This window comes from Kryptolebias marmoratus, linkage group LG22 (genome assembly GCF_001649575.2).
Source record: "Kryptolebias marmoratus isolate JLee-2015 linkage group LG22, ASM164957v2, whole genome shotgun sequence".
Taxonomy (NCBI): Eukaryota; Metazoa; Chordata; class Actinopteri; order Cyprinodontiformes; family Rivulidae; genus Kryptolebias; species Kryptolebias marmoratus.
Genome location: NC_051451.1, coordinates 7006473 through 7031109, shown reverse-complemented (window position 1 = coordinate 7031109; position 24637 = coordinate 7006473). Strand labels below are relative to the sequence as shown.

At 38.3% G+C, this 24637-nt stretch overlaps 1 protein-coding gene across 4 annotated transcripts in view; it reads left to right on the top strand.

Moving 5' to 3' along the window:
- arfgef3 (ARFGEF family member 3) overlaps positions 1–24637 on the top strand; it is an 87385-nt gene that overhangs the window by 32805 nt on the left and 29943 nt on the right. For 2 of the 4 annotated variants that reach the window (XM_025009972.2, XM_025009973.2), the window contains exons 8-26: positions 255–339; positions 650–754; positions 2225–2349; positions 2940–3187; positions 3374–3486; positions 4791–4923; positions 5034–5605; positions 6537–6892; positions 9773–9939; positions 10035–10200; positions 12026–12133; positions 13191–13406; positions 15644–15754; positions 17634–17784; positions 17871–18194; positions 21457–21590; positions 22647–22792; positions 23944–24123; positions 24201–24342. In XM_025009972.2, the coding sequence (XP_024865740.1) occupies positions 255–339; positions 650–754; positions 2225–2349; positions 2940–3187; positions 3374–3486; positions 4791–4923; positions 5034–5605; positions 6537–6892; positions 9773–9939; positions 10035–10200; positions 12026–12133; positions 13191–13406; positions 15644–15754; positions 17634–17784; positions 17871–18194; positions 21457–21590; positions 22647–22792; positions 23944–24123; positions 24201–24342 (3582 nt within the window). The remainder of the gene's footprint in view (positions 1–254; positions 340–649; positions 755–2224; positions 2350–2939; positions 3188–3373; positions 3487–4790; positions 4924–5033; positions 5606–6536; positions 6893–9772; positions 9940–10034; positions 10201–12025; positions 12134–13190; positions 13407–15643; positions 15755–17633; positions 17785–17870; positions 18195–21456; positions 21591–22646; positions 22793–23943; positions 24124–24200; positions 24343–24637) is intronic. The other 2 variants (XM_017433667.3, XM_017433668.3) reach the window with 1 other exon arrangement.

Genomic DNA, 24637 nt, shown 5'->3' with positions numbered 1-24637 from the left:
ACTCTACTTCAGTGCCTCCAGGGACAAAACTTGGGTAAACTTGACACTTTCTGTTCTGAAGAGAAGTGAGTGAGGAGGCCATTGTTGTGGCTGGTTTCTTACAGCAAGGTTGACTTTATATTCAACTTCAAACACATAGGATGGATGGATAGATCGAGTGACAGACGGAGAGAAGTAATGAGTTTTTTATCGTTATGTTCATATTGAATAAACTAGCAGCCATGAATTCAACTTTGTAGGGTGTGTGTTTGCAGATATTTCCCCAACCAGCCAGGCTTTGTGTGAAGATTTGGTGACGGTTCTGACAGTGTTCTGTGAAAAACTAGAGTCAGTGGACAGGTAACACTGACCATTTTTATAACCTGATGTAATATTCTTTTTTTGTTTGTCTGTTTTTACTATTAAAAGTATGTACCAGTAGTGAATAATTTAGGGTGTTTCATGAATCACTAGACTTTGCTATGCTTTTGCATTTTAACTGAACTACAGTGAGCACACAAAAACATTGATAAGAATTGTATCTATAGTTTATGCTGATCAAGTAAACTTCCTGATTAAAGTAACGTTGATACATCAAACAGAGGCTGCCTGGTGGCTGAAAACTGCTAAGTGACAATCTTTCCTAATTTGTTCATTTCTACTTCTTTAGTGATAATCAGCTCCTGCAGCTCCTTTACCTGGAGTGCATCCTCTCCATGCTCAGCAGCTGTCCTCCCACAATGCACCTGTCCAGAGGCTTCACCGACCTTGTGTGGTACAACTTCTTAATGCATCTTTATTTCCTCACAAGTTTTCACAAACATGTTTGTGCAGAATTATGAAGCAAATACCTAAAGTATTCCACCTGCCACTGAATGCTTCAGCTTGTGTGTGCATTTGTATTTCTGTTAGCAAAATATCTCATGAACCACTGGGTGGATTTTAATTTAACTCTCAGAAAGTAGCTATTGAGAACATATCTACAACTGGCTTAAAATTTGAAGTCAACTTCATTTAGGATGGCTGCCACACCTAAATGACCTTAGAAAAATACTATAACTCAGTCAGTTTAACAGATATTGGGCTAAAATTTGATGTGGTTGTAACTAAGGGTCATCCCCAACTCATACTCGATAATGGGCTGTGCAAGGTCTTGCATAATGTTATTTTCAAGGTTTCACAGCATAAGAAGGTCTTAGTTTAAAACTCTGGCAAGAAAGGTGGAGGGAAATATGCATTCCTTCAAGGACTGTTAGTACGTAGGCCAGCAGGTGTAAACGTTCAGCAAACAGCTAAACAGGCTGCAAGCACATGAATGATGCAAACTCCAAAACACACAAACACAAAAAACAAGTGCAAAAGAAAAATGCTGCAAATACCAAAAACACCAGCAAGTAAGAAAACAGATGCAAACTCATTCCACAAAACAAAAGTGCAGCCCACCTCCGTGTGCTCCATCCTCCTGAACATGTTGGTTTTCTTTGGGGACCATCAACAAATTACCAAACCAACAACACTGGAAAAACAAAAAATAAATAATCTCCATGTCAAGTGAAGTTCTGACCAAAACGCTCCCTGCTTTTTGAACTGAGAAAGTTCCTTGGATGAGAAGCAAAACGTCTCCAGCTACAGAATAGAAGTCCAGTTGTTTTTGGTTTTAACCTATTTTTGGATTTCTGACCAAGAGTTATTGTTGAATTGTTTCACTAGACTGGACTAATAAGATACACCGAATTGTATTTATTTTTAAAGCATTTTAAATTTTTTATTAATATTTTTAAAAAGAATTAATGTTTTTTTTTCTCAATGGCTTCCATGTCTTGATATCAGGTGATTAAAAAATTAATATTAAGTTCTTTCATTACGTGGGTGTGTCTTATTTGTCCAGTCTAGTGAAACAATTACATGTTCTTTATATTGAACTGTTTGCCAATTTACATCATGGACAACGTCATTATCAGTTATATTAAACTTTCACTCCACCACAACTTAATAGACACGTCTCCAGGATTGTTGTGTGAGGGAATTCGTGCTTTGTTTTTGATTGCTCTGACAATTTCCTGATGAGGGTATTATGTACCATAATTCTTGTTTGTATTTACTTGGCTGATTTTTTTTCAACAAGACAATTTTTAAGAGCCAACTCATAATAATTTGGAAAAAAAATTAAATTTCCTGATTCTAGTTTCATGTATTTTACAGTGTTCTGATTTCCTTCCTGACAAACAACTATTTGTCTTTCCAGGAAGCAGCTGTGTCCGTCTCTGGTGGTGATTATGGGTAATCCAGTCAATGACAAAACCATTACTTCACACTATAGCTACATGGTGGCACCAGACCGGGATCGGATCTCAGAAAGGCTCAATCAAGGTAAGCAGACTCAGTGGAGCCTCTTATAGAATGTATGAAATAATTGTCGTCATTAGTCTAGGAAAATGTTGGCATTCAGTCTTAAAGCAATAGTCTGGTCATTTTTAAAATGATGTTTGGTCATATAGTTATTAATAGTTAGTACCTTATCAGCCATGAGATCAGTGACAATGTGGAGTCAGTGTGGAGAAAAGGGCAAGAGTCTTTGTCCAGGCCAGTGGTTAGCCAAATAAGGGCCTGTTTTTAAATCATTTTATAGAGGTAGTAAGTTTTTCTCAATAATGTCATTCCTAGTGTGAAAAAATGCTACATATGCTAAAAAAAAAACTTTTACACTTTTGCATGACTGTTTACTTTTGTCTGTCGCTGTTTTCTCAACCAAAAAATGTCTGTTTTACTCTGCAAATGTATGTGGGTGCATAGTCGGTGTTTATTGTGTTGTTTGTGGTGAGGCTGCTGAATGTATTAATCTGCCCATTCAACCCACTAAGCTAATCAAACGTTTACTGAACTCTTGGCAGATTTAATTTATACATTCAACTTCAATTTAGATGTTGAGCCTCATTTCTCTCCTTGCTTTTCCTTCCCAGGAATCAATGCGGAGGTGGACTCTTCCAGTGGAGGAGTGTCCGATCACGGCAGAGGGTCGGGCTGCTCCTCCAGTGCCCCTGCTAGGATCGCGCCCATCGTTCGGACGGTTTGTTACATTGCGGCAGAGCTGGTACGCCTAGTGAGCTGCGTGGAGTCGATGAAACCGGTGCTGCAGTCTTTGTACCACAGAATCCTGCTGTACCCGCCCCCTCAGCACCGAACTGAGGCCATTCGCATCATGAAAGAGGTTGTTTTCTGTGCATCTTTCAGCCTTTTTTTTGTTTCTTTTCAGTTCTCCTTTGTATTTTTCTTTCTGTACAAAGTTTAATTGAGGATCAAGATGACATTTAGAGGAACATGACTGCAAACCTTAAGAGAAATGAGATGTAAAATGATGAGAAATGAAAGGAGAGATCTTTTGTCCTTGTGTTAGATTTTAGGCAGCCCTCAGCGGCTCTACAACCTGGCTGGACCTTGTGTGGCTGAACCTGAAACCAGGAAGCGCTCCTTCTCAAAGAGGAAGTCCCACCTGGACTTACTGAAGCTGTCAGTTTGATTTTTATTTCCATTTCTTTTTATGACCTAAACATAAGCTTAGTGTGTACTTGCTTTTTTCTAACTCAGAAAAACAATTTTTACAATTTTGTTACAAATGTTTTTCTTTCTGTTTTTATTTTTATTTATTGTTTGCATTTTTTATTTATTTATTTATTTCAAGACACCCACACATGTGCACCTCTCACTCTGGTACCTAATCCTAACAAACTAATGAAAAGTGTAGGAGACAAAGAAAACCAATGAGTGCAGTAGTTGTTAAATTACAAAATAACTATCATTATGAAGCAGGTGAATAGACAAAGCAAAGCGATTCTATTACGCTGGATTCTGATACGTTACTATATATATATATATATATATATATATATATATATATATATATATAAAGAAAGATCTTTGAGCTCTCTTTAAAATCTCCCCTCAATCGTGATCTGAAATCAACAGTCCCAAGTCTGTCTCTCATACACTCATAGTGGAAGGATTTCAAAGGTCAAAAATACTCATCCATCCTAAGGACAAAACACCCGAACACAAACTGAGCGGTGTGGTGTCTGCAGTTCAATGCAGAGAGGAATGTTCTGACCTCTATATTGGAAGGTCTCATATTTCAGCTTAGTAAGACTTACAATGGCACATTTACAAAACTGGAGTAGGCTAGACCACTCCATGACCTTAATATACAAGTACATTAAGGTCATTAAGTGGCTAAAGAAGTTTCTTTAGCCACTCTTTTGTTGTCTTGGTGTCCTGGGAGACTAATTTATGACCCATCTTCAGTGTTCTGGCTGAGGGAAGGTTCTTCTCCAAGATTTTATGGTATTGGCCCCATTCACTGACCCGTCAATGTGGGGATGTTATCTTGTACCCTTGTTTTAATTACTTGACTGTGGGGATAGTGTTTTTGGGTCATATTCTGCATTTCTGTTTCTACAAACAGCATTTTTCTTAAGCAATCTCTGAATCATTTAGATGTTCCCTGGCCAACTTAAGATGGGCTTCTATATGTGCTTTGTTGAGCATTTGGGACATTGCAGAAACCTACATGTGCATACTACTTTAACTCATGGACACAAATGAATTTATAACTTATGTAATGTTTTTTTTCTGGATTTTTGGTTGATATGCTGTCTCTCTCCATTAAAACAAAACCAACCTAAAAGTTAGAAACTGCAGGGGAATAAAATAAGTATTTCCTCCTTTGCATAAAGTATAAATCTTGACTGATATTTCCTCTTATCAAATGACAATTTTGGTAAATTATTCGGTGGGTTTGTGTTTTCTTACTGTGGCAGAGTGATGGATGGTATGACAGAGGCTTGTATGAAGGGAGGCATCGATGCGTGTTACTCTTCTGTTTCCTGCGCCTGTGCTCTTCTTGGTGCACTGGATGAACTGTCGCAGGGCCGTGGCCTCCAGCCTGAGCAGGTACGAAGATGACATGAAGCCGAAACAAGCAACTGACAGACCGGTTGAGCAGTTTAATATACGATGAACCAAAGAAACATCAGTAACTACAGCTGTGTGTTCTCCTGCAGGCTCGGCTCCTCCTCAGAAGACTGGACGACCTGAAGGAGGGATCTGAGTCAACTCGTGAGTCCATGGAGATTAATGAGGCCGATTTCAGGTGGCAGAGACACATCTTGTCCTCGGAGCAGCCCCAGTGGGACACCAGCTGTTCCCCTTCCAACGTGGCCACCGAGCGCAGCCCTGACATCAGCATCAGTATCACCACAGAAACAGGCCAAACCACCTTAGACTTGGAGATGGGGGACCTTGGCCTGGGTCAGGGCCACACCACTCCTGAGGAGTGCGCAGAGGACGCTCGGTTCACTTCACCTCCTGCCTTTGGAGGACAGGAGGGAGCCAATCGTGAGACGAGCCTCGGGCCCAAACCTGAGGGTGAGAGGGAGGAGGGAAGAGGTGGTTCGGGGGAGGTTGTGAATCAGGAAACAAAAGGTAGAAGCACTGGAGACAGAGGAGGTGTTCCTCCTGACGTGGTTCAGAGGAGTCATGCACTTGTCTACCCCGACATCACCAACTTCCTGTCAGTGGAGTCCAGGACGAAGTCGCACCACGGAGGCTCACGATACAGCGAGAGCAATTTCAGGTAGAGTTGTTTGTGCTGGACCATGTGAAGGTTTCATTACTCATCTGTTTAAATTAAAGGTGCCAGCATTCACTCCATTTTCTTCTGTTTTCTTAACACTTTTTGATTCGCATCTCCTCCTGCATTTTTGTCAACAACCATACAAAACCTGACGTGACTCAGAGGATTCTGGGTCCCTGGCTTCTATATTACCCAGCATGATTTTTTTTTTCTTATAGTCCTCCATCATGGCCACCCCCTCAGATCCTGTAGCATTTCAGAGTTTCTGTCATTAATGAGACCTTTCATGTTAAGGAGAATAGAGAAAGTTGTCAGACTTCAGGAGTTAGTCCAGCACAAGAGATGCACTGACTTGTGCTCCCTTGTGGTTGGTTTCAATATATAACGGATACAAGTTTTATTTTGGAGTTTCAAAATAAAGTTTATAGATACTCTTCAAAATAAAAATCTGACTCAGTCAAATCTTAGATTTTTACAAATGTAAGTCCCAAATTAATATTGGGCTTTAAACAAGAAAGTTGATGTTTGTTGGAGTTGCTTTTAATGATTGGTTCTTTGAGGTTTTTGAAGCTCAATATTCTTATATTAAGACGCTGGCACAGTTTAGTGACAATTTTCAAAAATATAATGCATCCTTTTTTATCATCAAAACTCAGGCTGTACCCAGAGTTGCTTCATAAAACTGTCATTCAATGTAATGCTTTATTTAAATGTCAGATTTAGGAAGAACTCATGATGAATATTAAATGTTGCCTCTTCCATTTGAGCTGACCAAACAGAGCTAAAGTTAGGTGGGGATTTGGCCTCCTAACTTAAACATAAAAATTTGTGCAACAAATTAAGACTCTGCAAGCCCTTTGATGTATAAAAAGGAATTCTATTATGAATTATATATTTTCCTAGTTTATTTATGTTTTTATGTGTTGTCCAGCAGCATCGAGGAGCAAGACTTGTCCCGGACTGAGTTTGACTCTTGTGATCAGTACTCCATGGCAGCTGAGAAAGACTCCGGACGCTCCGACGTGTCCGACATCGGCTCTGACAACGTCTCTCTTGTCGACGAGGAGCAGCAGACGCCTCGCGACTGCCCGGGTCACCGCTCCCTGCGCGCTGCCGCCCTGTCCCTCAAACTGCTCCGCAACCAGGAGGCCGACCAGCAGAGTGCCAGGCTGTTCGTGCAGTCGCTGGCCTCGCTGCTGCCCCGGCTGCTGGGACTGGCCACAGCCTCAGAGGTGGACATGTCGCTGCAGAACTTCTCCTCCACATTTTGCTCCGGACTGCAGGCTGGTAAGAGAAAGGAGGGTTGAGTTCAAAAACCAACACAGTCTACAGAAGATGAAGCAAGCATAATCTTACTAGAAAACCTTACTGTGAAGTTAAAATATTTAAAGGTAAAAGCAACTCATTTGTTTAGATCAGGGGTCTGCAAACTACAGCTCACTGGTTCCTCTGCACTGACTCTTTGTAGCTTTGTTCAAAATTAACATGGAATTGAATTGTTGTAGTTCTCTTTTCCAGATTTCTGCAATATGTGAATACAATGTTTGTAACAGAATGATACTATTAGGACAAGGAATAAACAGACAACAAACATTTTACCACTTTAATTATTTAGTTTTATTTAGTGTGATCATTCTCTGAAATTCACGAGAAATTTAGGTTGCTAAGGAGCAAAAGCACAAAGTGCAGTTTTGGGAACATACAGACATAAACATGTGCATCGTGATCCGGATCACCACCAAAATGTAATTGTTATTTGTGACAACACCAACATTTTCTGAAAATTCATCACTATCTGTTTTAAAGCAATCTTGTGAACAAACAAACCAGCCAACCAATAATTTGAACAATCAAAATGTATATTGACAAACCACAATGTTCTGTTCTGGAGCTGCTTTGTTGCATCTGACACAAGGTGTCCTGAACCTGTACAGGGTCAAATAAAGGTCAAGACTATCAAGACGTTAGAGAACTAAATGTTCTGGTCATGACCCAGCATAATGACCAAAAACACACAAATAAAAACACTAAGAATGACTTAGAACAAAATATTGGTCTAGTTTGAAGTGGCCTTCTGATCCCTGAACTAAATCCTAATAAACATCACTATTTTTAACATTTTCACACCCTTTAAAGTCTTTCCCCAGCTGAGAGGAGATTATCTATCTATCTATCTATCTATCTATCTATCTATCTATCTATCTATCTATCTATCTATCTATCTATCTATCTATCTATCTATCTATCTATCTATCTATCTATCTATCTATCTATCTATCTATCTATCTATCTATCTATCTATCTATCTATCTATCTATCTATCTGTCTGTCTGTCTGTCTGTCTGTCTGTCTGTCTGTCTGTCTGTCTGTCAAGTAGAACATCAATGAATGCTACATTGATGCACTACAGAATTTTAGGTTAATGGTACTTTCAAATACTTTAGTCGCTAAATTTCATATGCTCATATCTACACTAAATTAGAATTTTATCATAAAAGGTTCGTTTTTTTTTTTATTCTGACCCAATGGCAAGAATACAATACAATATAATACATCTTTATGCATATTGTCTTATATTCTTCATTTAATTGGATTATTTTGTTTTACTCTAATTTATTTTTATGGTTGATAATCTTAAGAACTTTTCTTTATCTTTGACCTGTGAAACTCATCACATTGTCCTTTTAACTTGCAGGATTTCTAAGACGATGTAATCATGTTTTCAACAATTACAATGCTGTATTATCTTATTTAAATCCGGAACCATTTAATAAAACGTTTTACCTTCAAACCACATTCCATCCTTGATTGCAAACAGAAAGCCTGCTGGGAGTTTTTAGCCTAAGCTGCACAGAAATATGAATGATACTAAAATCTCCACCTAACTGACTTAATGAATTTGTCTGCACGTTTAAATCCCTGGAGAACATTTTTGATTAAAACTCTTGACTCATCACCAGAGAGCAGATTACTAATTTAATTTTGTCCCTTTTCCCCGCTGTCTCTTTCGTCTCCTCTCTCTGAATATTCTTTTACTGCTTATATTTCCTCCAACATCTTCAGAACTTTCTTTCATCACTCATCTGTTTTAAATCACCTTCTTCTTTCTTCATCCTATCGCCAAAGGTTGAAGTTGAAGTAATGATGGTTTTGCCAGTGTGTATGTCTTGTTGCACCCTTTAGCAAAATATCTCATGAGTCACTGAACACATTTTAAGGAAATGCTCATAAATTAATCATTGGATGTACATCTGCAATTGATTAACTTTTAGAGTCAATCCGTTTCAAAATGGCTGCCACAGCAAAGCTATCTTAGCTAAAAAAAAATAGCTATAACTCAGTCAGTTTTACAGATCTGTGTTCAAAACTTTACCTTTTAGCAAAATATCTCTTAAATCTCTGAACAGCTTTTAATGAAGCTCTCAGAAGTAATCATTGGATGCAAATCTGCAAGTGATGATCTTTTTGACTAAACCCAATTCAATGTAGCTACTACAGCCAACTGACTTTAGAAAACAAAAAATGGTTCTAATTCAGCCAATTTTACACATATCGAGTTAGAATCTGGCGTGGTAGTAGCTGAACATTGTCCCCAATACATATTTTGAGCACAACAACTTTGCTTAAGATCTTGGCAATAACTGTTGGAGTCAACCCTGTTTGTCTCTTAGCCAAAATTTCCTATGAACCACTCAATGGATTTAAATTAAACACTCAGAAAGTAGTTATTTGCTGTACAACTGATTAACCCAATTCAAGATGGCCACCACAGCTAATCAACCATAGCTAACACAAAAATACCTATACCTCAATAAATTTTGCCATATCACAGCTAAAGCTTGATGTGGTAGTAGCTGAGACTCACAACACATTCCCCAAGCACTAACAGGTCATGCCGGATCCTACAAGATGTTGCAGTATTGCACGATATAGGTCACAGAGTTATTTTCAAGGCTTAACCAAAATGGCTGCACTTCTGTTATTTCTCAACATCAGATGGGCTCAGTCTAAAACTCTGCCATGAAAGACAACGGGCGACATTCAAGAAATGCTAGCCCTCTAAATACAAGTTTATCTCTGTATGGGTTCTAAAGGTAGTTTTAGTGTTTAGGCAGACTTAAATCTGTACATCTATGTTTGTATTTACAGATGTCATTTTTTTCTCAGGTGGGATTCACTCTCCAGGTTTCGAAGCAGGTGACAGTCTGAGCTGCCAGTCTTTGATGAACGCAGACGGTCTGTACCTGGTGTCGTACTACGCTCTGCTGCTCAATCTGAAGCTCTGCTGCTGCGACTATTACAGACAAGGAGAGCTTCCACTCGCCCTCAGTCTGGTGAGCAGAGTGGGGGTGGGGGGGTTGTTGGGGGTGGGGAATCAAACCCTTCCCAAGTCTGAACACAGCTGAATGTTGCTGTTTGCTTTCTGCAGAAGGAGTTTGTACGTCTGATCCAGAGCAGCGGAGTCCTCGTGGTTCTGTCCCAGGCCTGGATTGAGGAGCTTTACCACCAGGTTTTAGAGCACAACCTGCTGGCTGAGGCAGGATCCTGGGGCTCTTCAGTGGACCGCACGCTGCCGCTCATCACCATGCTTACAGGTGAGGACACACTTATTAAACATAAATGTAACCAGAAGTACTTCTCAAAGCAAAGTATAAGCAACCAGTACTGATTATAAACAAAAGCACTTTGAAAGAGGTATTTTTTAAAGTTTAGATTTAAAAGTATTTTGGCTTCTTGATCAGATCTCTCTTGAAAAAGGCTTTTACCTGAATAAATAAAGAATATATGCAAAAATAATGTCTGTGTAATGTAATAGTCTGTGTCGTGAACTGGAACAGAGTTGATTCCAAAAGCGCAGAAAGATTCCAGGTCAATTCGGCCTTCTGTCAATATGTACCTTTGCAGGTTTGGTCTCTTTGTAACCATGTGTTTTAGGATAAAAAAGAAACGCTTTGTCACAAGTTTTTTTTAAACCCACCTCCACCCACTTTGTACCCTCTTTTGTCTGCTTCAAACCCACCTTGTCACCATTTGGTACCCACTTTGGCTGGTTGGCCAAAGTGGTAACTTATTTTGTACCATACAAATACACAGCAGTTGATGTTTTGTACATCAACTGCTGTGTACAAAATTATATTCACTTTATACTAAATGGCAACTGCTGGGTACCAGGTGGTTCCACAATTTGGCGGAAGTCTGAATTGAGCAACACTCGCCTAAAAACTAAATGTTCTGCTCCTCATTCTAGTCTTGGAAATTCTGGTAACAACTGGTCAGCTTGAATTCTGCATTGTGTTTTAGTGGGCTCATAAAGTAAAATGAGTCCTAACTGAAATAGGATCATTGAAGATTTCTATATTTTAAGCAGTATTTTGAACTGTATTCAGAAATTTACAGAAAACCAGTGTAGAGAAGCCAAAACAGGATAAATTTGATGTCCTGGCAGTATTGTACAACATTATTCTGGCCATAGTGTTCTGTTAGAAGCTGTTTGGGTACCCAAATTCCTCTGATGGTGTTAGAATAATAAAGCCTATGTGTGAGGAATGCATGACCCAGTTTTCCAGCATTGCTTTTCAACAAGATGCATCTGATTTTAGAGATAATACAGAAAATAAACAAAAGCTACATTAGAGACTTGTTAAATACATAAATTAAAAAACAAGTCCTGGTCCCAATAACTCTGAAGTTCTTCAAAATAGCACTACAAGTGAAAATAATTTATTCAAGAGTATAAACTTGGTTGGATAATATCTCTAAGTTTCATAGGTCCAAAAACAATCACCTCAATTTCAGTTGAATTGAAAAGTAGGCACTTACATCTCATCCAGGTGTTTATGTCAGATGTTCTTTGTACTTCAGAGACAAGTCTGTAACTTCAGTTTCTCTTTAATTAAATTTGTTTTTATCGATAAATAAAACTGGGTGTCATCAGCATAACAATGAAATTGTCATTTATCCTCATTATTTTGCTCAAAGGATGCTCAGAAACATTGGGGTTTCTGACTGGTTTCTGCCTGACGTAAGTCATATTTGTACTAATTAAAAATTACCTTTTGCGGATGTTTTTTGTTTTGCAATTTTATTGTTTGTAGCTACAACATTTTAGACTTCAAACCAAAGCAATTTTCACTTATTTTATTATAATATTGATTTCATATGAGGAAATCTTAGGAATGACTGACATTATCTAAAAAAACAACCCAAAAATTAGAAGTAAATTAGGTAAATTTTTACACTGAACCAACACACTCAGCTCAGTGTTTGCTATATCCAGCATTTGTAGAAGAAGAAAAAATATCAGATTAATAATTATAAAAGTTTATTGTTGACTGGAGATTTCAAAATGATTTATGACTCTGCTCTATCTTTTTTTGTTTGTTTTTTCCCCTCTATCCCCTTCTCCTCTGTTCCTCTCAGACATTGACGGCCTGGGCAGCAGTGCGATTGGAGGTCAGCTGATCAGGAGGCCATCAAGCCAGTTACCATTCAGCTGTGAGAAAGCAGGAAGTGACATTGTGACGGCAGGTCAGTAACTCAACACTGTACTTTTGGATTCACTGGTTTCTATATTTCATTAGATTGATGAATTTTACACATTTGCAGCATGTAAAACCACTTCTGATGATGGATAAACTTAAACAAACACATTACATCTCAACTCACTGACCTTCCCTGGGTAACCACGACTGTCTGACTCAGGTTAAAGTCAGGATGCTAACCTAAAGAGCTCTGGTTCTGCAATTCCGTCCTAAATGGCGCTGTCTGACCCTGAGATTGTTGCTGAACAATTGCTGTGTCAAACAGTTAAAACTGCTGAGCTTACTGCACATCCATCACAGAGAAATCACAGAAACGTGCAGCGTGGTTGAGCGCGCTAGCTTTGATTGTGGTGCAGAGATGAACCAGGCCACAGCTAATGGATAAGTTAAAGTAAATCAGTTGCTACAAATAGGAGCAAAAAATCCTAATAAATTTGATAAATATATTGTAAATTAAGAAATCAGCCATTTTATTCTCATAATAAGCACCTCTTACTCTAATCAGTGCAGGATTGAAAAATCAATATTCCTTGCACAAATAAAACTTGTGATTCTAAAAATGAACTGCTGTTTTGCTAATAAATACTTTAACAAGGGTTTAAATTGATCAACACATCACTCAGTCACACGACTCTGTTCAAACTGAATAAAGCACAGGTGATTCAGTATTTTGAAATAATAAAACAGACACATCGAATGAGCTATTCTCACATGGTATTGCTGAGAGAGAAAAGAGGCTGAAGAGGAGCTCAGAGGTGACAGAAACAGATAAACAACAGCGCAGATGTGCAGTAAGAGGGCAGATGTGAAAGGAATGAGTCAGTGACCACCTGTGCTCCGTCTAAAACCCCACGCAGGAGTAAAGGCTGACCACAGTTACCATAGCAACTGCTGCTGAGTCACTCCTGATGATATAATCGTGAGCCCCACTTCTCATACTTGACTTGTTGACACTTTATTGCATCAAAATGAAATCAGTGTTGTGGCATTTAATTTGTTGTTTTATATATATGATTGAAAATTTTACATTATGCCTTTTTTAGGAGCCGTGTTCTCCCGCTTCATCCTCACGGGTGTGTGGAAGAACCTGATCGATGTGCTGTCCATGCCACTGACGGGCCGCATGGCGGGCAGCTCCAAGGGCCTGGCCTTCATCCTGGGGGCAGAGGGGCTGAAAGAGCAGAGCCAGAGGGAGAGGGACACAATCTGTCTGAGTTTAGACGGCCTCCGTAAAGCTGCGGCACTCAGCTGTGCTTTGGGTGGGTGGAACCTGTCACCTGTGTCTGCAAAAATGAGGAAATGGGATGTTACTGAGCTATGTGGAGATCTTTCTGTTCTGCATTCCTTTAAAACAAGGAGCTCCAGTTTTAGAATTTAAAACTGCACAGATTTACATGAGGAGAAATAACTCTTTGATTCTCTGCTGATTTTTACACTTTGCTCACTTACAAAGAATGGAACAGTCATTATTTTTGTGATAGTTTCATTTTAATGGTTAGAGATGGGATAGCAGGTAAAAATCCAGTAATTCACAAATTGATTTGCATTTAATTGAGTGAAATGAGTATTTTACTTTATAGCAAAACATGACTGCACTTAGTGGAGAAACTTTTGTTAAAAAGTGTGTCAGTAAGGCTTTTCTTGTAGTTGGTTTCCAGGTTCACACACATGTCAAAAGGAATTTTGATTATAGAAACTCTAAATCCTTCAAGTTTCTTGGCTGCCACATGGCAACTTGAAGCTGCAGCTCCTCCACAGATTTTCTTTAGGATCAAAGTCTAAAGACTGGCAAGGCCACTCCATCACCTTAATGTACTTCTTCTTTAGCTACTCCTATTGTTGCCTTGGTTGTATGTTTTATGTTATTAGGCACTTTCACAAAACAGTGCTGTGAACTGGCTGTAAAGACCAGTCCATGTCACTTGAAGTGTTCTGTGAAAGTGCCTATTGTCATGCTGTCATATTTTCATCCATGACTTGTCTTAAATGTTCTGTCTGAGGTAAAAAAAAAAACAAAAACTTTTGTTAAAGATTTTACAGTGCATGGCTACATTTATTGGCCCCTCAATGCAGTGAAATAATCTTGTACCGTTGACTGTGGTCCCAATGGTCTTCAGATCATCAACAAGCTTCTTCTGTGTAGTTAATAGATGATCCCTGACCTTTCTCATCTTCATTCTCACCCCACAAGGAAGATCTTGCAAGGACCTGCAGCCCAAGGGCAATTGATGAATATTATACTTTTCTTCCATTTCTGAACATTCACACCAACACTTTGTCACCTTCTCACCAAGCTTCTTGCTGATGGCCTTGTAGCTCATTCCAGCCTTGTGGAGATCTTTTATATAGTCCCTGATGTCCTTTGACAGCTCTTTGGTCCTGTCCATCGGAGTGAAGAATTTGAAATGGAACAAGTTAAACTCTTCTTGCATTTAGTCTTGTCAGTGCTCTTACTTCCATGTGTATTTATTGATTGCATCCCTCATCAAGATACTAAAAGACATGAGAGGAGCCTCAGTTTGCAGAAACTGGGGTTGATTGACATCTGTCTCATCCATCACTAATAGGTGGTGCTGTGCAAAGACACCCACACAGACACTGTGCACAGAGCACCACTTCCTGCTGTGATCATCACTCTTCTCCCTTCAGATACTCATGGAGAGCTTCCTCATTTAGCCTGTTTGATCTAAATTCATCATCTTTTAAAATGACAAAACAGGAAGCAATTGGGGTAACTTTCTACTGGACCTTCCTCAACAAAAAGAGTCAAAGTGAAGACTAATGGGTTGATGAAACCAGTGCTGTTATCCTTCTTGTTACAGAAAATTTACCTTCCTCAGGTGACTGCCAGTTCTGCTCCTTTAACTCCAAACAGAGCAGAGGGATAATAAGCTGCATGCTTTAGACCTCCTGGGAGGTTTTATACACCTTTTAATTAACATGAAATAACATTCTATAAAAAGGTAATAAACCCCCACTAAAGCACAGTCTCAAAAATTAATAAAAAAAATTGTCTTCATTGTCTTTTAAAATACTACATACTCAGGTAGGAAATGCTTGACCCTTCAAGCTGTCGTTCTAGCTTCGCATTAATTCAAATTGACGCTTTCATTCACGGAGGCTTTCCACCTGAAACCTAAACCTCTGATGCTGTAGGAACATTTTCATACAACAAAGCAAATTTTATTATTGACAATATCTAACACATCTTTATTTTCTTGTATTATCAACACAAAAGGACTCATGCTGCCAGAGAGTAGAAAACTCCACATCACATATAAAATATGTTATCTATTGAGTGGAAGTTGTAATTTGAAGAAGAGTTGATATTTTACAGTGAAAGTGGCCTTGCAGGGCGAAATGGTGTCGTGAGACTGGATTTTCAGCTGCTACCAGTATTTTCTACATGTGTGTGTGATTGAAAGAAGGAATGAAACTCATCACATATGTTTGCTGGTTGTTTTTTTGTTCTTGTTGTTTCTGTGCTTTTTTTCAGGTGTGGCTGCCAACTGCGCATCAGCTTTAGCCCAGATGGCTGCTGCTTCCTGTGTGCAGGAGGAGAAGGATGAGAAAGAGGCGGGAGAGATGGGAGACGCCATCACGCAAGGTACTGAGAGCACCACAACACAGATTGCGTTGACTGTGTCGGCTTCACACAAAAATTCATGGTTTGAAATCTGAAAGATGAAAAAGAATGATAAAGAAAAAGTTTTAACTCATATTTTTAATTCACTAACATACTCATGATGTCTCATTCTGTGTAAAGAGGAGTTCAATTCAAAATGGAGCTTTGTTGTCATCTAGTGGTGTCTTGGTAAAATTACAAAGATATCTTAAATCTACGTCTTTGTTTGAATATTTATATTGAGATTTTCTCACAACTTTAAAGTCCAGAAGCTCTTCAGTCTTAAAGAAGGTATATTTTGGTGACAGTTCAAATGATTACAATTATGTTGTTAAGTAGAAACACATTTGTAAGTTGATTCAACAACTCATCAATCAGTGTTAGTTGATAGTAATGGGCTGCAATGAATCACACAGGGTTAGACTGGTTAGGGACTCTGAGTCTTAATTGATGGACTACATTATTAAAAGTAATCGTTTAGAAGCCAAGTGTAAATACAAAAGTTTATAGAAGTCAAAAGTTAGTTTATTGTTAGTAATAATTAATAAAGGAAATGGGCCAGGTCATAACATCCCTACTGTTATAATGTTTGGTCTTTTAGTTTATCTATTATTATATTTAAAAAACAAACAGAAAAACAAAAAAAACTTGAAAAAAAAGAGTCTTGTTCAAATTCATCCAGTTGTTCATGAGAAACTTTAACAAACACACACAGGCAAGAACATTATCACCCGCCTTTTGCTGTTTTGCAGCAGGCAATAATACTCTTGAAAAAAATGCTAAAAAAAGAGAAGCTGAGTTGGCTTTTTTTTCTGTTAACTAATTCAAGATTAAAGATTACTTTGTTCCTCCAGGTGTATTTAAAAGATAATAAAATAAAATTAGTTTTTTATAGGCCAGAGTAAGTGCAAATATAAATAGATCAATACAGAAAGAGATCAAACAACAGATCAGTAGACACAGAAAAAAACATAAACTATAAATCCACAAATGCAACAAAAGCTAAAAATTATAATTTGTTTATAAATGTCAAATTACCTGTTGATAACGTTTCTGTCATACAGGCCTAAAATTAATTTTGATTTTCTGAAGTTAAAATTTTAAAATTGGTAACAAAATAACAGCGGCTTAAAACTAAATTTCTTCTAATGATAAAATACAATTAAAGCCAGAATAAAAAATGTTGATGAACAATAAAAACCCTACATTTGAGTTGAGAGTCTTATTGTCAATGAAATGAAGCTGCTACTTTTGGATCCTACTCATTTCAAGATGGCAGCCACAGCTAACTGATCTTAGAAAACAGAAAAATCTGTACCATTCAGTCCCTTTTTAAAGATATTGACCTAAATTTTGATTTGGTTGGGGTTGTAGCTTAGAGTCAGTCACTTCAGCATCATCTGTTGGAGTCAACTCTGTTTGTCACCTTGAAATGCCTTGCTGCTGAAATGTGCTATACAAATAAAATTTGATTTGATTTTGATTTGATTTGTCTGTTAGCAAAATATCTCATGAACCACTGAACTTTTATAAAACTTTCAGAAAGTAATCATTTGCCACAGCTAATTACCCTTAGCCAACACAAAAATGGCTATAACCCAGTAAGTTTTACTGACACTGAACTATAATTTGGTGTGGTAGTAGCTGTGAGTCACCCCTAACACATACTTTGATATTGCCTGATTGGAAACAAGATTGTTGTCAAGGTTTTACCAAAACGGCTATCATTTCTCAACATAAGTATATTTTAGTCTAAAACTGTGTCATGAAATGTGTGAATGGTATGCATTCCTTCTAGAGATGCTGTACCTTTATTTGAAGTGTTTTTTATGTAGAGTCAGCCCTCTGTGTGCGTTTGCAGTGAAGCAGCGTGTTGAGCAGCGTCTGGAGCAGATTAGCCGTCCTCAGGGAGTTCATCTCCACACGGCTCACGTCTTGTGTATGGACGCCATCCTTAACGTGGGCTTAGAGATGGGCAGCCACAACCATGACTGCTGGCCGCACGTCTTCAGGTACACACTGCACAGTACGTCATTTGTCTTTGTCCCAAAATGGTAAAAACACACTCAATGTGTCTTTTTCTGCAAATCTGTGTTAGGGTGACGGAGTACATCAGCTCCCTGGAGCACACCCACTTCAGCGACGGCTCAGCGCAGCCGTCCTCCCTGACCACGATCACGCAGCAGAGCCAGCAGAGCCAGCAGGCAGCCGGCATCGACCAGGGCCTGGAGCTGAGCTGCGAGCCCAGCCCAGAGGCTGCAGAACTCAGCCTGAGCCAGCCGGTCATCCAGCCTCTGTCCATCCAGGAGCTGCTGAGGGAGAGCAGCAGGGGGGGCCGAGGTTTAGACCTGAAGAGTGGCAGCCTGATGACGGGGACCAGTGCCGCCAAGGCCGTATGCACTCTGTCCACACAGGCTGACAGGTGAGACTGAATCCACACTGACAGAGAAGTATCATGAAAACGTTTCCTGAATGAGAAAAACTATTGTAGCTCTGCTTCAGCCTAAAATATCTGATTCCTGCAGCAATCATCATGGTGACTGTTTGACAAATTATCATTTTCTTTATGTTGAAACAATAAAGCATAAAGAATCAATAATGATGTTTATTAGGTATTATTAGGTATTTTATAATAGGTTGAATCAGTTCACTAAAAATAATTTATGTGAAAAAAGTCTAAAATATTTCATATACAAACATCCGTTTTCTTTTTCTTAACACTCATTTACTATATAAAACATTTGTGTTCATGTATTCATGTATTCAAACCACTGAAAAGATTTGAATGAAGCTTTCAGGAAATAATCATTAAATGTACATCTACAGTTGATTAACTTTTAAAGTCAACCCAGTTCAAGATGGCTGTCCCAACCAACTAGCCTTAGAAACCACAAAAATGCCTATAACTTTGTCAGTTTTACAAATAAAAGGCTAAACATTGGCATGGTAGTAGCTGAAATTCATCCTCATCACAGACTTCTAGTGCCAGATCTTGCGATAGCATGCAAAATGTTATTTTTAAGGTTTGATTAAAATGGCTACAAACTTGTCAATTCTTAACATAAGTCTACCTTAGTTTAAACTCTGTCAGAAAATGCAGCAGGTTGTATGTATTCCTTCAGGGAATAATAGTGAAAGACAAAAGGGTTTCACACCAAGATCTGACTGTGAAATTAAAATGAGAAAAATGACTAAATTTATCTTTCCCATTTCTCTAACATCTGCTCATCAAGAGCTGCTGAGTTTGTTTTTGTAACCACAAGGTGGCAGCAGAGCAGAGCTACCAGTGTATGGTAATGTGTGTGTGTTATCTCCAACTTGAATGTCCAGTTCTTTTAAAGCCCCAAAAGAAATGAAGAAATTGGGTCAGATTGTTTGTCTAAGAGCTGTCTGACATTTCACCTTGTGTGCTTCAGTCACATGGACAAATACAAACATCATGTTTGTGTTAGTGAGCATTTGTTCAAGCTTTTCTAATACACACACAGCTGAAATAAATGCAGGATTTGTGTGTGTGCGCTCATTCTGAGGATGATCTCTTATGTAACCACTTATCCAGGCTGCTTTAGGAGGGAATAAAAAATATTTTCTCTGATCTTTTGGAACAGATGGACTGAACACATTTACAAGCTGAATGTGGTGCCAAAACATAGTAAACACCGAGCAGGGCGAGCTCTGAGCACAGCTTAAAGGGCAACATCACTGAATTTCAGCTGTGGATCCTTGATCCATCTGCACACAACTTTCAGTGGAAATAGTACAACACTTTGTCAGACATTGTTGACTGTTTAAATTCATCTAAATCCATCTCATTTCATTTTAATTTACTGTGTAATATCTATGTAAAGATTTCTGTAAAAAAATGCACAGATATGAGTGTGAAGTTAGTAACATCAAATATAACCCCAATTGTATAAAAAGTAAATAAAAACAGAATGCAAAGACTAGCAAGTTTTATTTACAATGAATCATAGTGATCATATCAAATGTGGAAACTAAAAATTGTACTTTTTTTTTTTTAATAAGGTAATTTTTACTTTTATGGCAGCGACACATCTTAAAGTTGGCCTGAAATAGCTGGAGGATTGTTTTGTATGTAATTAGAATAATCAGAAACAGATCAGTAAGAGGACTGGGTGTAAAAAGAGCGTTTTAGAGAAGCTGAATCTCTCAGAAATAAAAATAGGCAGGGCTTCATCTCTCTCCGAAAAACTGCGTCTAAAAAAAGTGGAAGAATTTCAGAATAATGTTCCTCATTGGAAAATTGGGAAGACTTTGAACATCCCATCATCTACAGTTCATAATGTCATCAAAAGATATCAAGAATCTGAGCTCTCTGAGCTCAAAGGACAAGGGTGAAAGTTAATACTGGATGCCTGTAATGTTCAGGCCTTCAGGGACAACTGCATTAAAAGCAGGTCTGGTTCCATTCTGGAGTCAGGAACACTTCAGTCGGTCATTGTCTGTAAACAGTTCACCAGTTAAAGCTCTATCATACAGTAAAGAAGCTGTACGTGAACACTGTCCAGAAACATCTTCTCTGGACTGAAGTTCATTTAAAATGAACTGAGGCAAAGTAGAAAACTGTTCTGTGATCAGATGAATCTAAATTTGAAATGATTTTTGGAAACCAGACATTATAATCCTAGAATCAGACAAGAATGTGACAACATTCCCCTCCAAAAACTCTCCTGCTCTCCTCAGCTCCTAAACATTAACAGGTTGTTAAAAGAAGATGGTATGCTTCACAGTGAGAAACATGGCCCTGTCTTAACGTTGTTGAGATGTTTTCAAATGAAAATTATTTGTCAAAAAAAGTACATTAAAACATTAGATATATTTACTGTGTTTCATTCTGAATAAAATATGGGTTTATGAAATTTGCAAATCATTGCATGTTGCTTTTTTTTTTCAATTTTACACAACATCACAAATTTATTGGTATTGGGGTTGTAGAACATCACGGTGGTGATGGTTGATATTTATCACCCACTGCCATATAAAGTAAGCAATCATATAATTACTTGTGTCTGTGTGTCTGAGTGTTTTTGTCTGTTAGCAAAATGTTCCATGAACCAGTGGACAGATTTTCATGGCTGACACAGCTAATCGACCTTAGCCAACACAGAAGTTGTTATAACTCAGCAGGTTTTACTGATACTAAGCTATAATTTGTAGTGGTAGTAGCCAAGACTCATGCTCAACATATAACTAAACTGCTAACAGATAGCGCAGGTGGGGTTTATGCATTCCTTCAAGAAATACTAGCTTCATTTTAATCCTGAAACTAACACAATATATCTGTTCATTTAAAAAAGGTTTATAAAACACTGTAAAGTGTGAGATTTAAATGATTTAACAATGTAAATCTTTTTACACACGTTTTTGAATGAGTATGGATAGTGTTTAAGTTAATTTTTGCACATAAAAAATAGGTTGGAATACTTGAAAACTATTCAGTTTGTAATTGTAAAGCCTATGTAATCATTTTTCTGCTGTTAAAGAGGAAACAAATGACTGCAACAATCTGTATTGGCCTTTAGCTAAATTATTTATTTATCAGCTAAGAGTTACAGTTAGCATACCCTTATTATTTTATAATTTAGGGTCATATAATATCAGTATTTGTATCACATATGTTCATGTGACAGTAATGATTTTGTCTCTGTGTGTTTGTCTTTCAGGTTGTTTGAAGAAGCAGCTACAAAGCTGAACCTGGTTGGATTGGTTGGTTTCTTGCACCAGCTCAGGAAAGCCTCTCAGTATCAGCTGTTCGATTCTGTTACAGAAACTGGAGACTATTCACTGGCAATGCCAGGTACACACACACAAACACTTATAGACCTGTTCCCATCACTTCTGCTAAAAAAATACATTCACTTTTATTCATTTCCTGGAATATTCCTGAATAAACCTGAATATTCCCTTCAGGTTAGGGCTGAGCTTCAAGTTGAGGAGTTCAAGTGTCTGGGAGTCTTGTTCATAAGTGATGGTGGGAAGAAGTGGGAGATGAATCAATGAACTGGAGCCTCATCTGCAGTAATGAGAGCATTACTCTGGTCTGTCATGGTAAAGGAGGAGCTGAGCTAAAAGGCAAAACTCTTGATATACTGGTCTGCCTATGTTTCAGCTCTCACTCAGGATTATGAGGTTTGAATCATGACTGAAAGAACAAGATGTTGAATACAAGTGGCTGAAATAGGCTTCCTTTGTAAGGAGACTGGGTTCAGCTTTAAAGATAAGGTGAGGAGCTCCCTCATCTGGGGGGAAATTTGCAACAAAGCAGCTGCTCCTTCACATTGAAACATGTCAGCTGAGGTGGTTTGGGCATTTGATTGGATGCTTCCTAGATATCTCCCTTTGGAGGTTTTCTAAGCATGTCCCTTTGGGAGGAGACCCTGGGACAGACCCAGAACTTGTTGGAGGTATTATATATCCTTTCTGACCTGAGAACATCTTTGGATCCCTGAGGAATGTCTGGGTTTCCCTCATGGACCTGCTGACTCTGTGACCTGATCACGAATAAGCAGAAGATGTTGGATAGTTCATTTAAATAATGTTTGGAAGGGTTGTAGGAGAAAGTCTTTTCTCCCTAAAAGGAGCATGGCTGTACAGTTTAGATTTTTAAAGTTGTATCTGTATAAAACTACAAACGAGAGGCAAAACAAATGAGACCAAAGTGGACAATAATTATTGTCCTCAAAATAAACAACATAACCTTTTTAATCAAAATTAATCTCCAAGATTTTTTTTCCCCCAATTGAGGGCCTTAAATTGTTCAGATTTCACATTTCTATACACAGCATTTTGTAATAAACAAATATTTATTGAAGACATGCATGAAGTTAGAAAAGAACCTTCTGTGTGTCTGCAGGAGAAGCCAAGTCAACATTGGAACGACGCAGCGCTCTACATCTTTTTCGACTGGGTGAGGCCATGCTGCGAATCGTCAGGAACAAGAACCGACCCCTGCTGCACATGATGAGGGCCTGGAGCGTGGTGGCGCCTCATCTGGTGGAGGTAAGAAACTACTAACTTAAAGCTTAAGTGTGTTTTGTTTTTTTTTAGATCACGATAAAGTTTATTTTATCCATTAAAGGCCTAGGATTGGTTGAAGGGACACACTGGCAGCCTTTCATGGCAGACAGTAAAAATTGATTACATTATACCTACTCTGGTCAAACCTTGAAAATAACATTGTGCGCAATTTGACATGATATCATAAGATTTGTTGGTGCTCAGAGTATGTATTAGAAAGGACACTCAGCTACTACCACACCAAATATTAGATTGGTGTCTGTAAAACTGACAGAGTTAAAACATTCTTTTGTTTTCTAAGGTGGCTTAGCTGTGGACTGACTCTAAAAGTGAAAAAGTTGTAGGTATACATCCAGTAATTACTTTCTGAAGGTTTCATTAAAATCCATCGAATTGTTTGTGAGATATTTTGCTAAAACTCAAACAAGGTTAACTCCAGCAGTTAATGCTAAGGTTTGAAACAAAGATCTCCCACAAAGTGAGTAGAACTTAGAGTATGTGTTGTGAATGTTGTGAATCTCAACTACAGTCATCTAAAATTATAGTACTATATCTCTAAAATTTACTGAATTATAGCCATTTTTATGTTTCTAACACCAGTTGGCTGTTATAGCCATCTTGAACTGGGTTGGCGCCAAAAATAAATTAGTTTTCGATGAACATAAAAATAAGATCTTAATGTTTTATTAAAATCCATCCAGTGGTTCATTAGACATTTTGCTGCTGGACAGACAAAGTTGGACCCAAATAGTTAATGACAAATTTTAAACAAAAATTTTGCACAATCTGTTGGCCCTTTTCAGTTAGTTGGCTGTGGCAGCTATCTTGATTCAGGTCAATTCCAAAAGTTCAAGTATACATAGATGTGCATCTAGTTAATATTTTCTGAGAGTTTCAAAAAAAATTTGTCCAGCACTTCATGAGATATTTTTCTAACAAACAGACACACAAACATGGACACATGGCAGCAGATGATATTAAGTACCTAGAATTTAAAAAAAGGATGGAAATCTTTCTTAAGTTTTTACTTAAAACTATGAGTTAGTGATATACAGTACGCTCAGATTATTAGATGCTTGTCATGTTATATCTGTTATACATTTTTTTAAAATGCCAATGATTTTCTTCCCCAGGCCGCATGTCACAAAGAGCGCCACATATCCCAGAAGGCTGTTTCCTTCATCCACGATGTTCTGACCGAGGTGCTGGTGAGCTGGGTGGAGCTTCCACACTTCCACTTCAACGAGGCGCTCTTCAGACCTTTCGAGCACATCATGCAGCTAGAGCTCTGTGACGAGGACGTGCAGGACCAGGTAATGTCAAATCCAGTGCAGCCTATGGGGTTCTTTCCTGTTGGATTTGATCCAGTAGCACGTTTGCCTCCCGGCAGGTGGTGACGTCAATTGGAGAGCTGGTGGAGATGTGTTCCCCTCAGATCCTGTCAGGATGGAGGCCTCTGTTTAGTGCTCTGAGGACCGTACATGGCAGTAAAACAGACACCAAAGACTACCTGCTGGGAGAATACTCCATGGGTAAATTTGAGAGGCTTTGGTTTTGAAAATTTTGACAATTTTTCAACCATAATATTTAAATGAGGATATGCATGCATACACATTTAAACTTCATTATTACTATTTGCCCAATATTCTTACTTTCTCATCAAGCTTTTTGATTTCTAACTCCAACGGCAGCTTTGGAAAAATCCGTACATTCAATCAAGCTGTTTTCAAAACCTTGCAATGACCTGGGTCAACTGTGTCTGTTTGTTAGCAAAATATCTCATAAAACCACAGGATGGATTTTAATACAACTTGCAGAAAACTATCT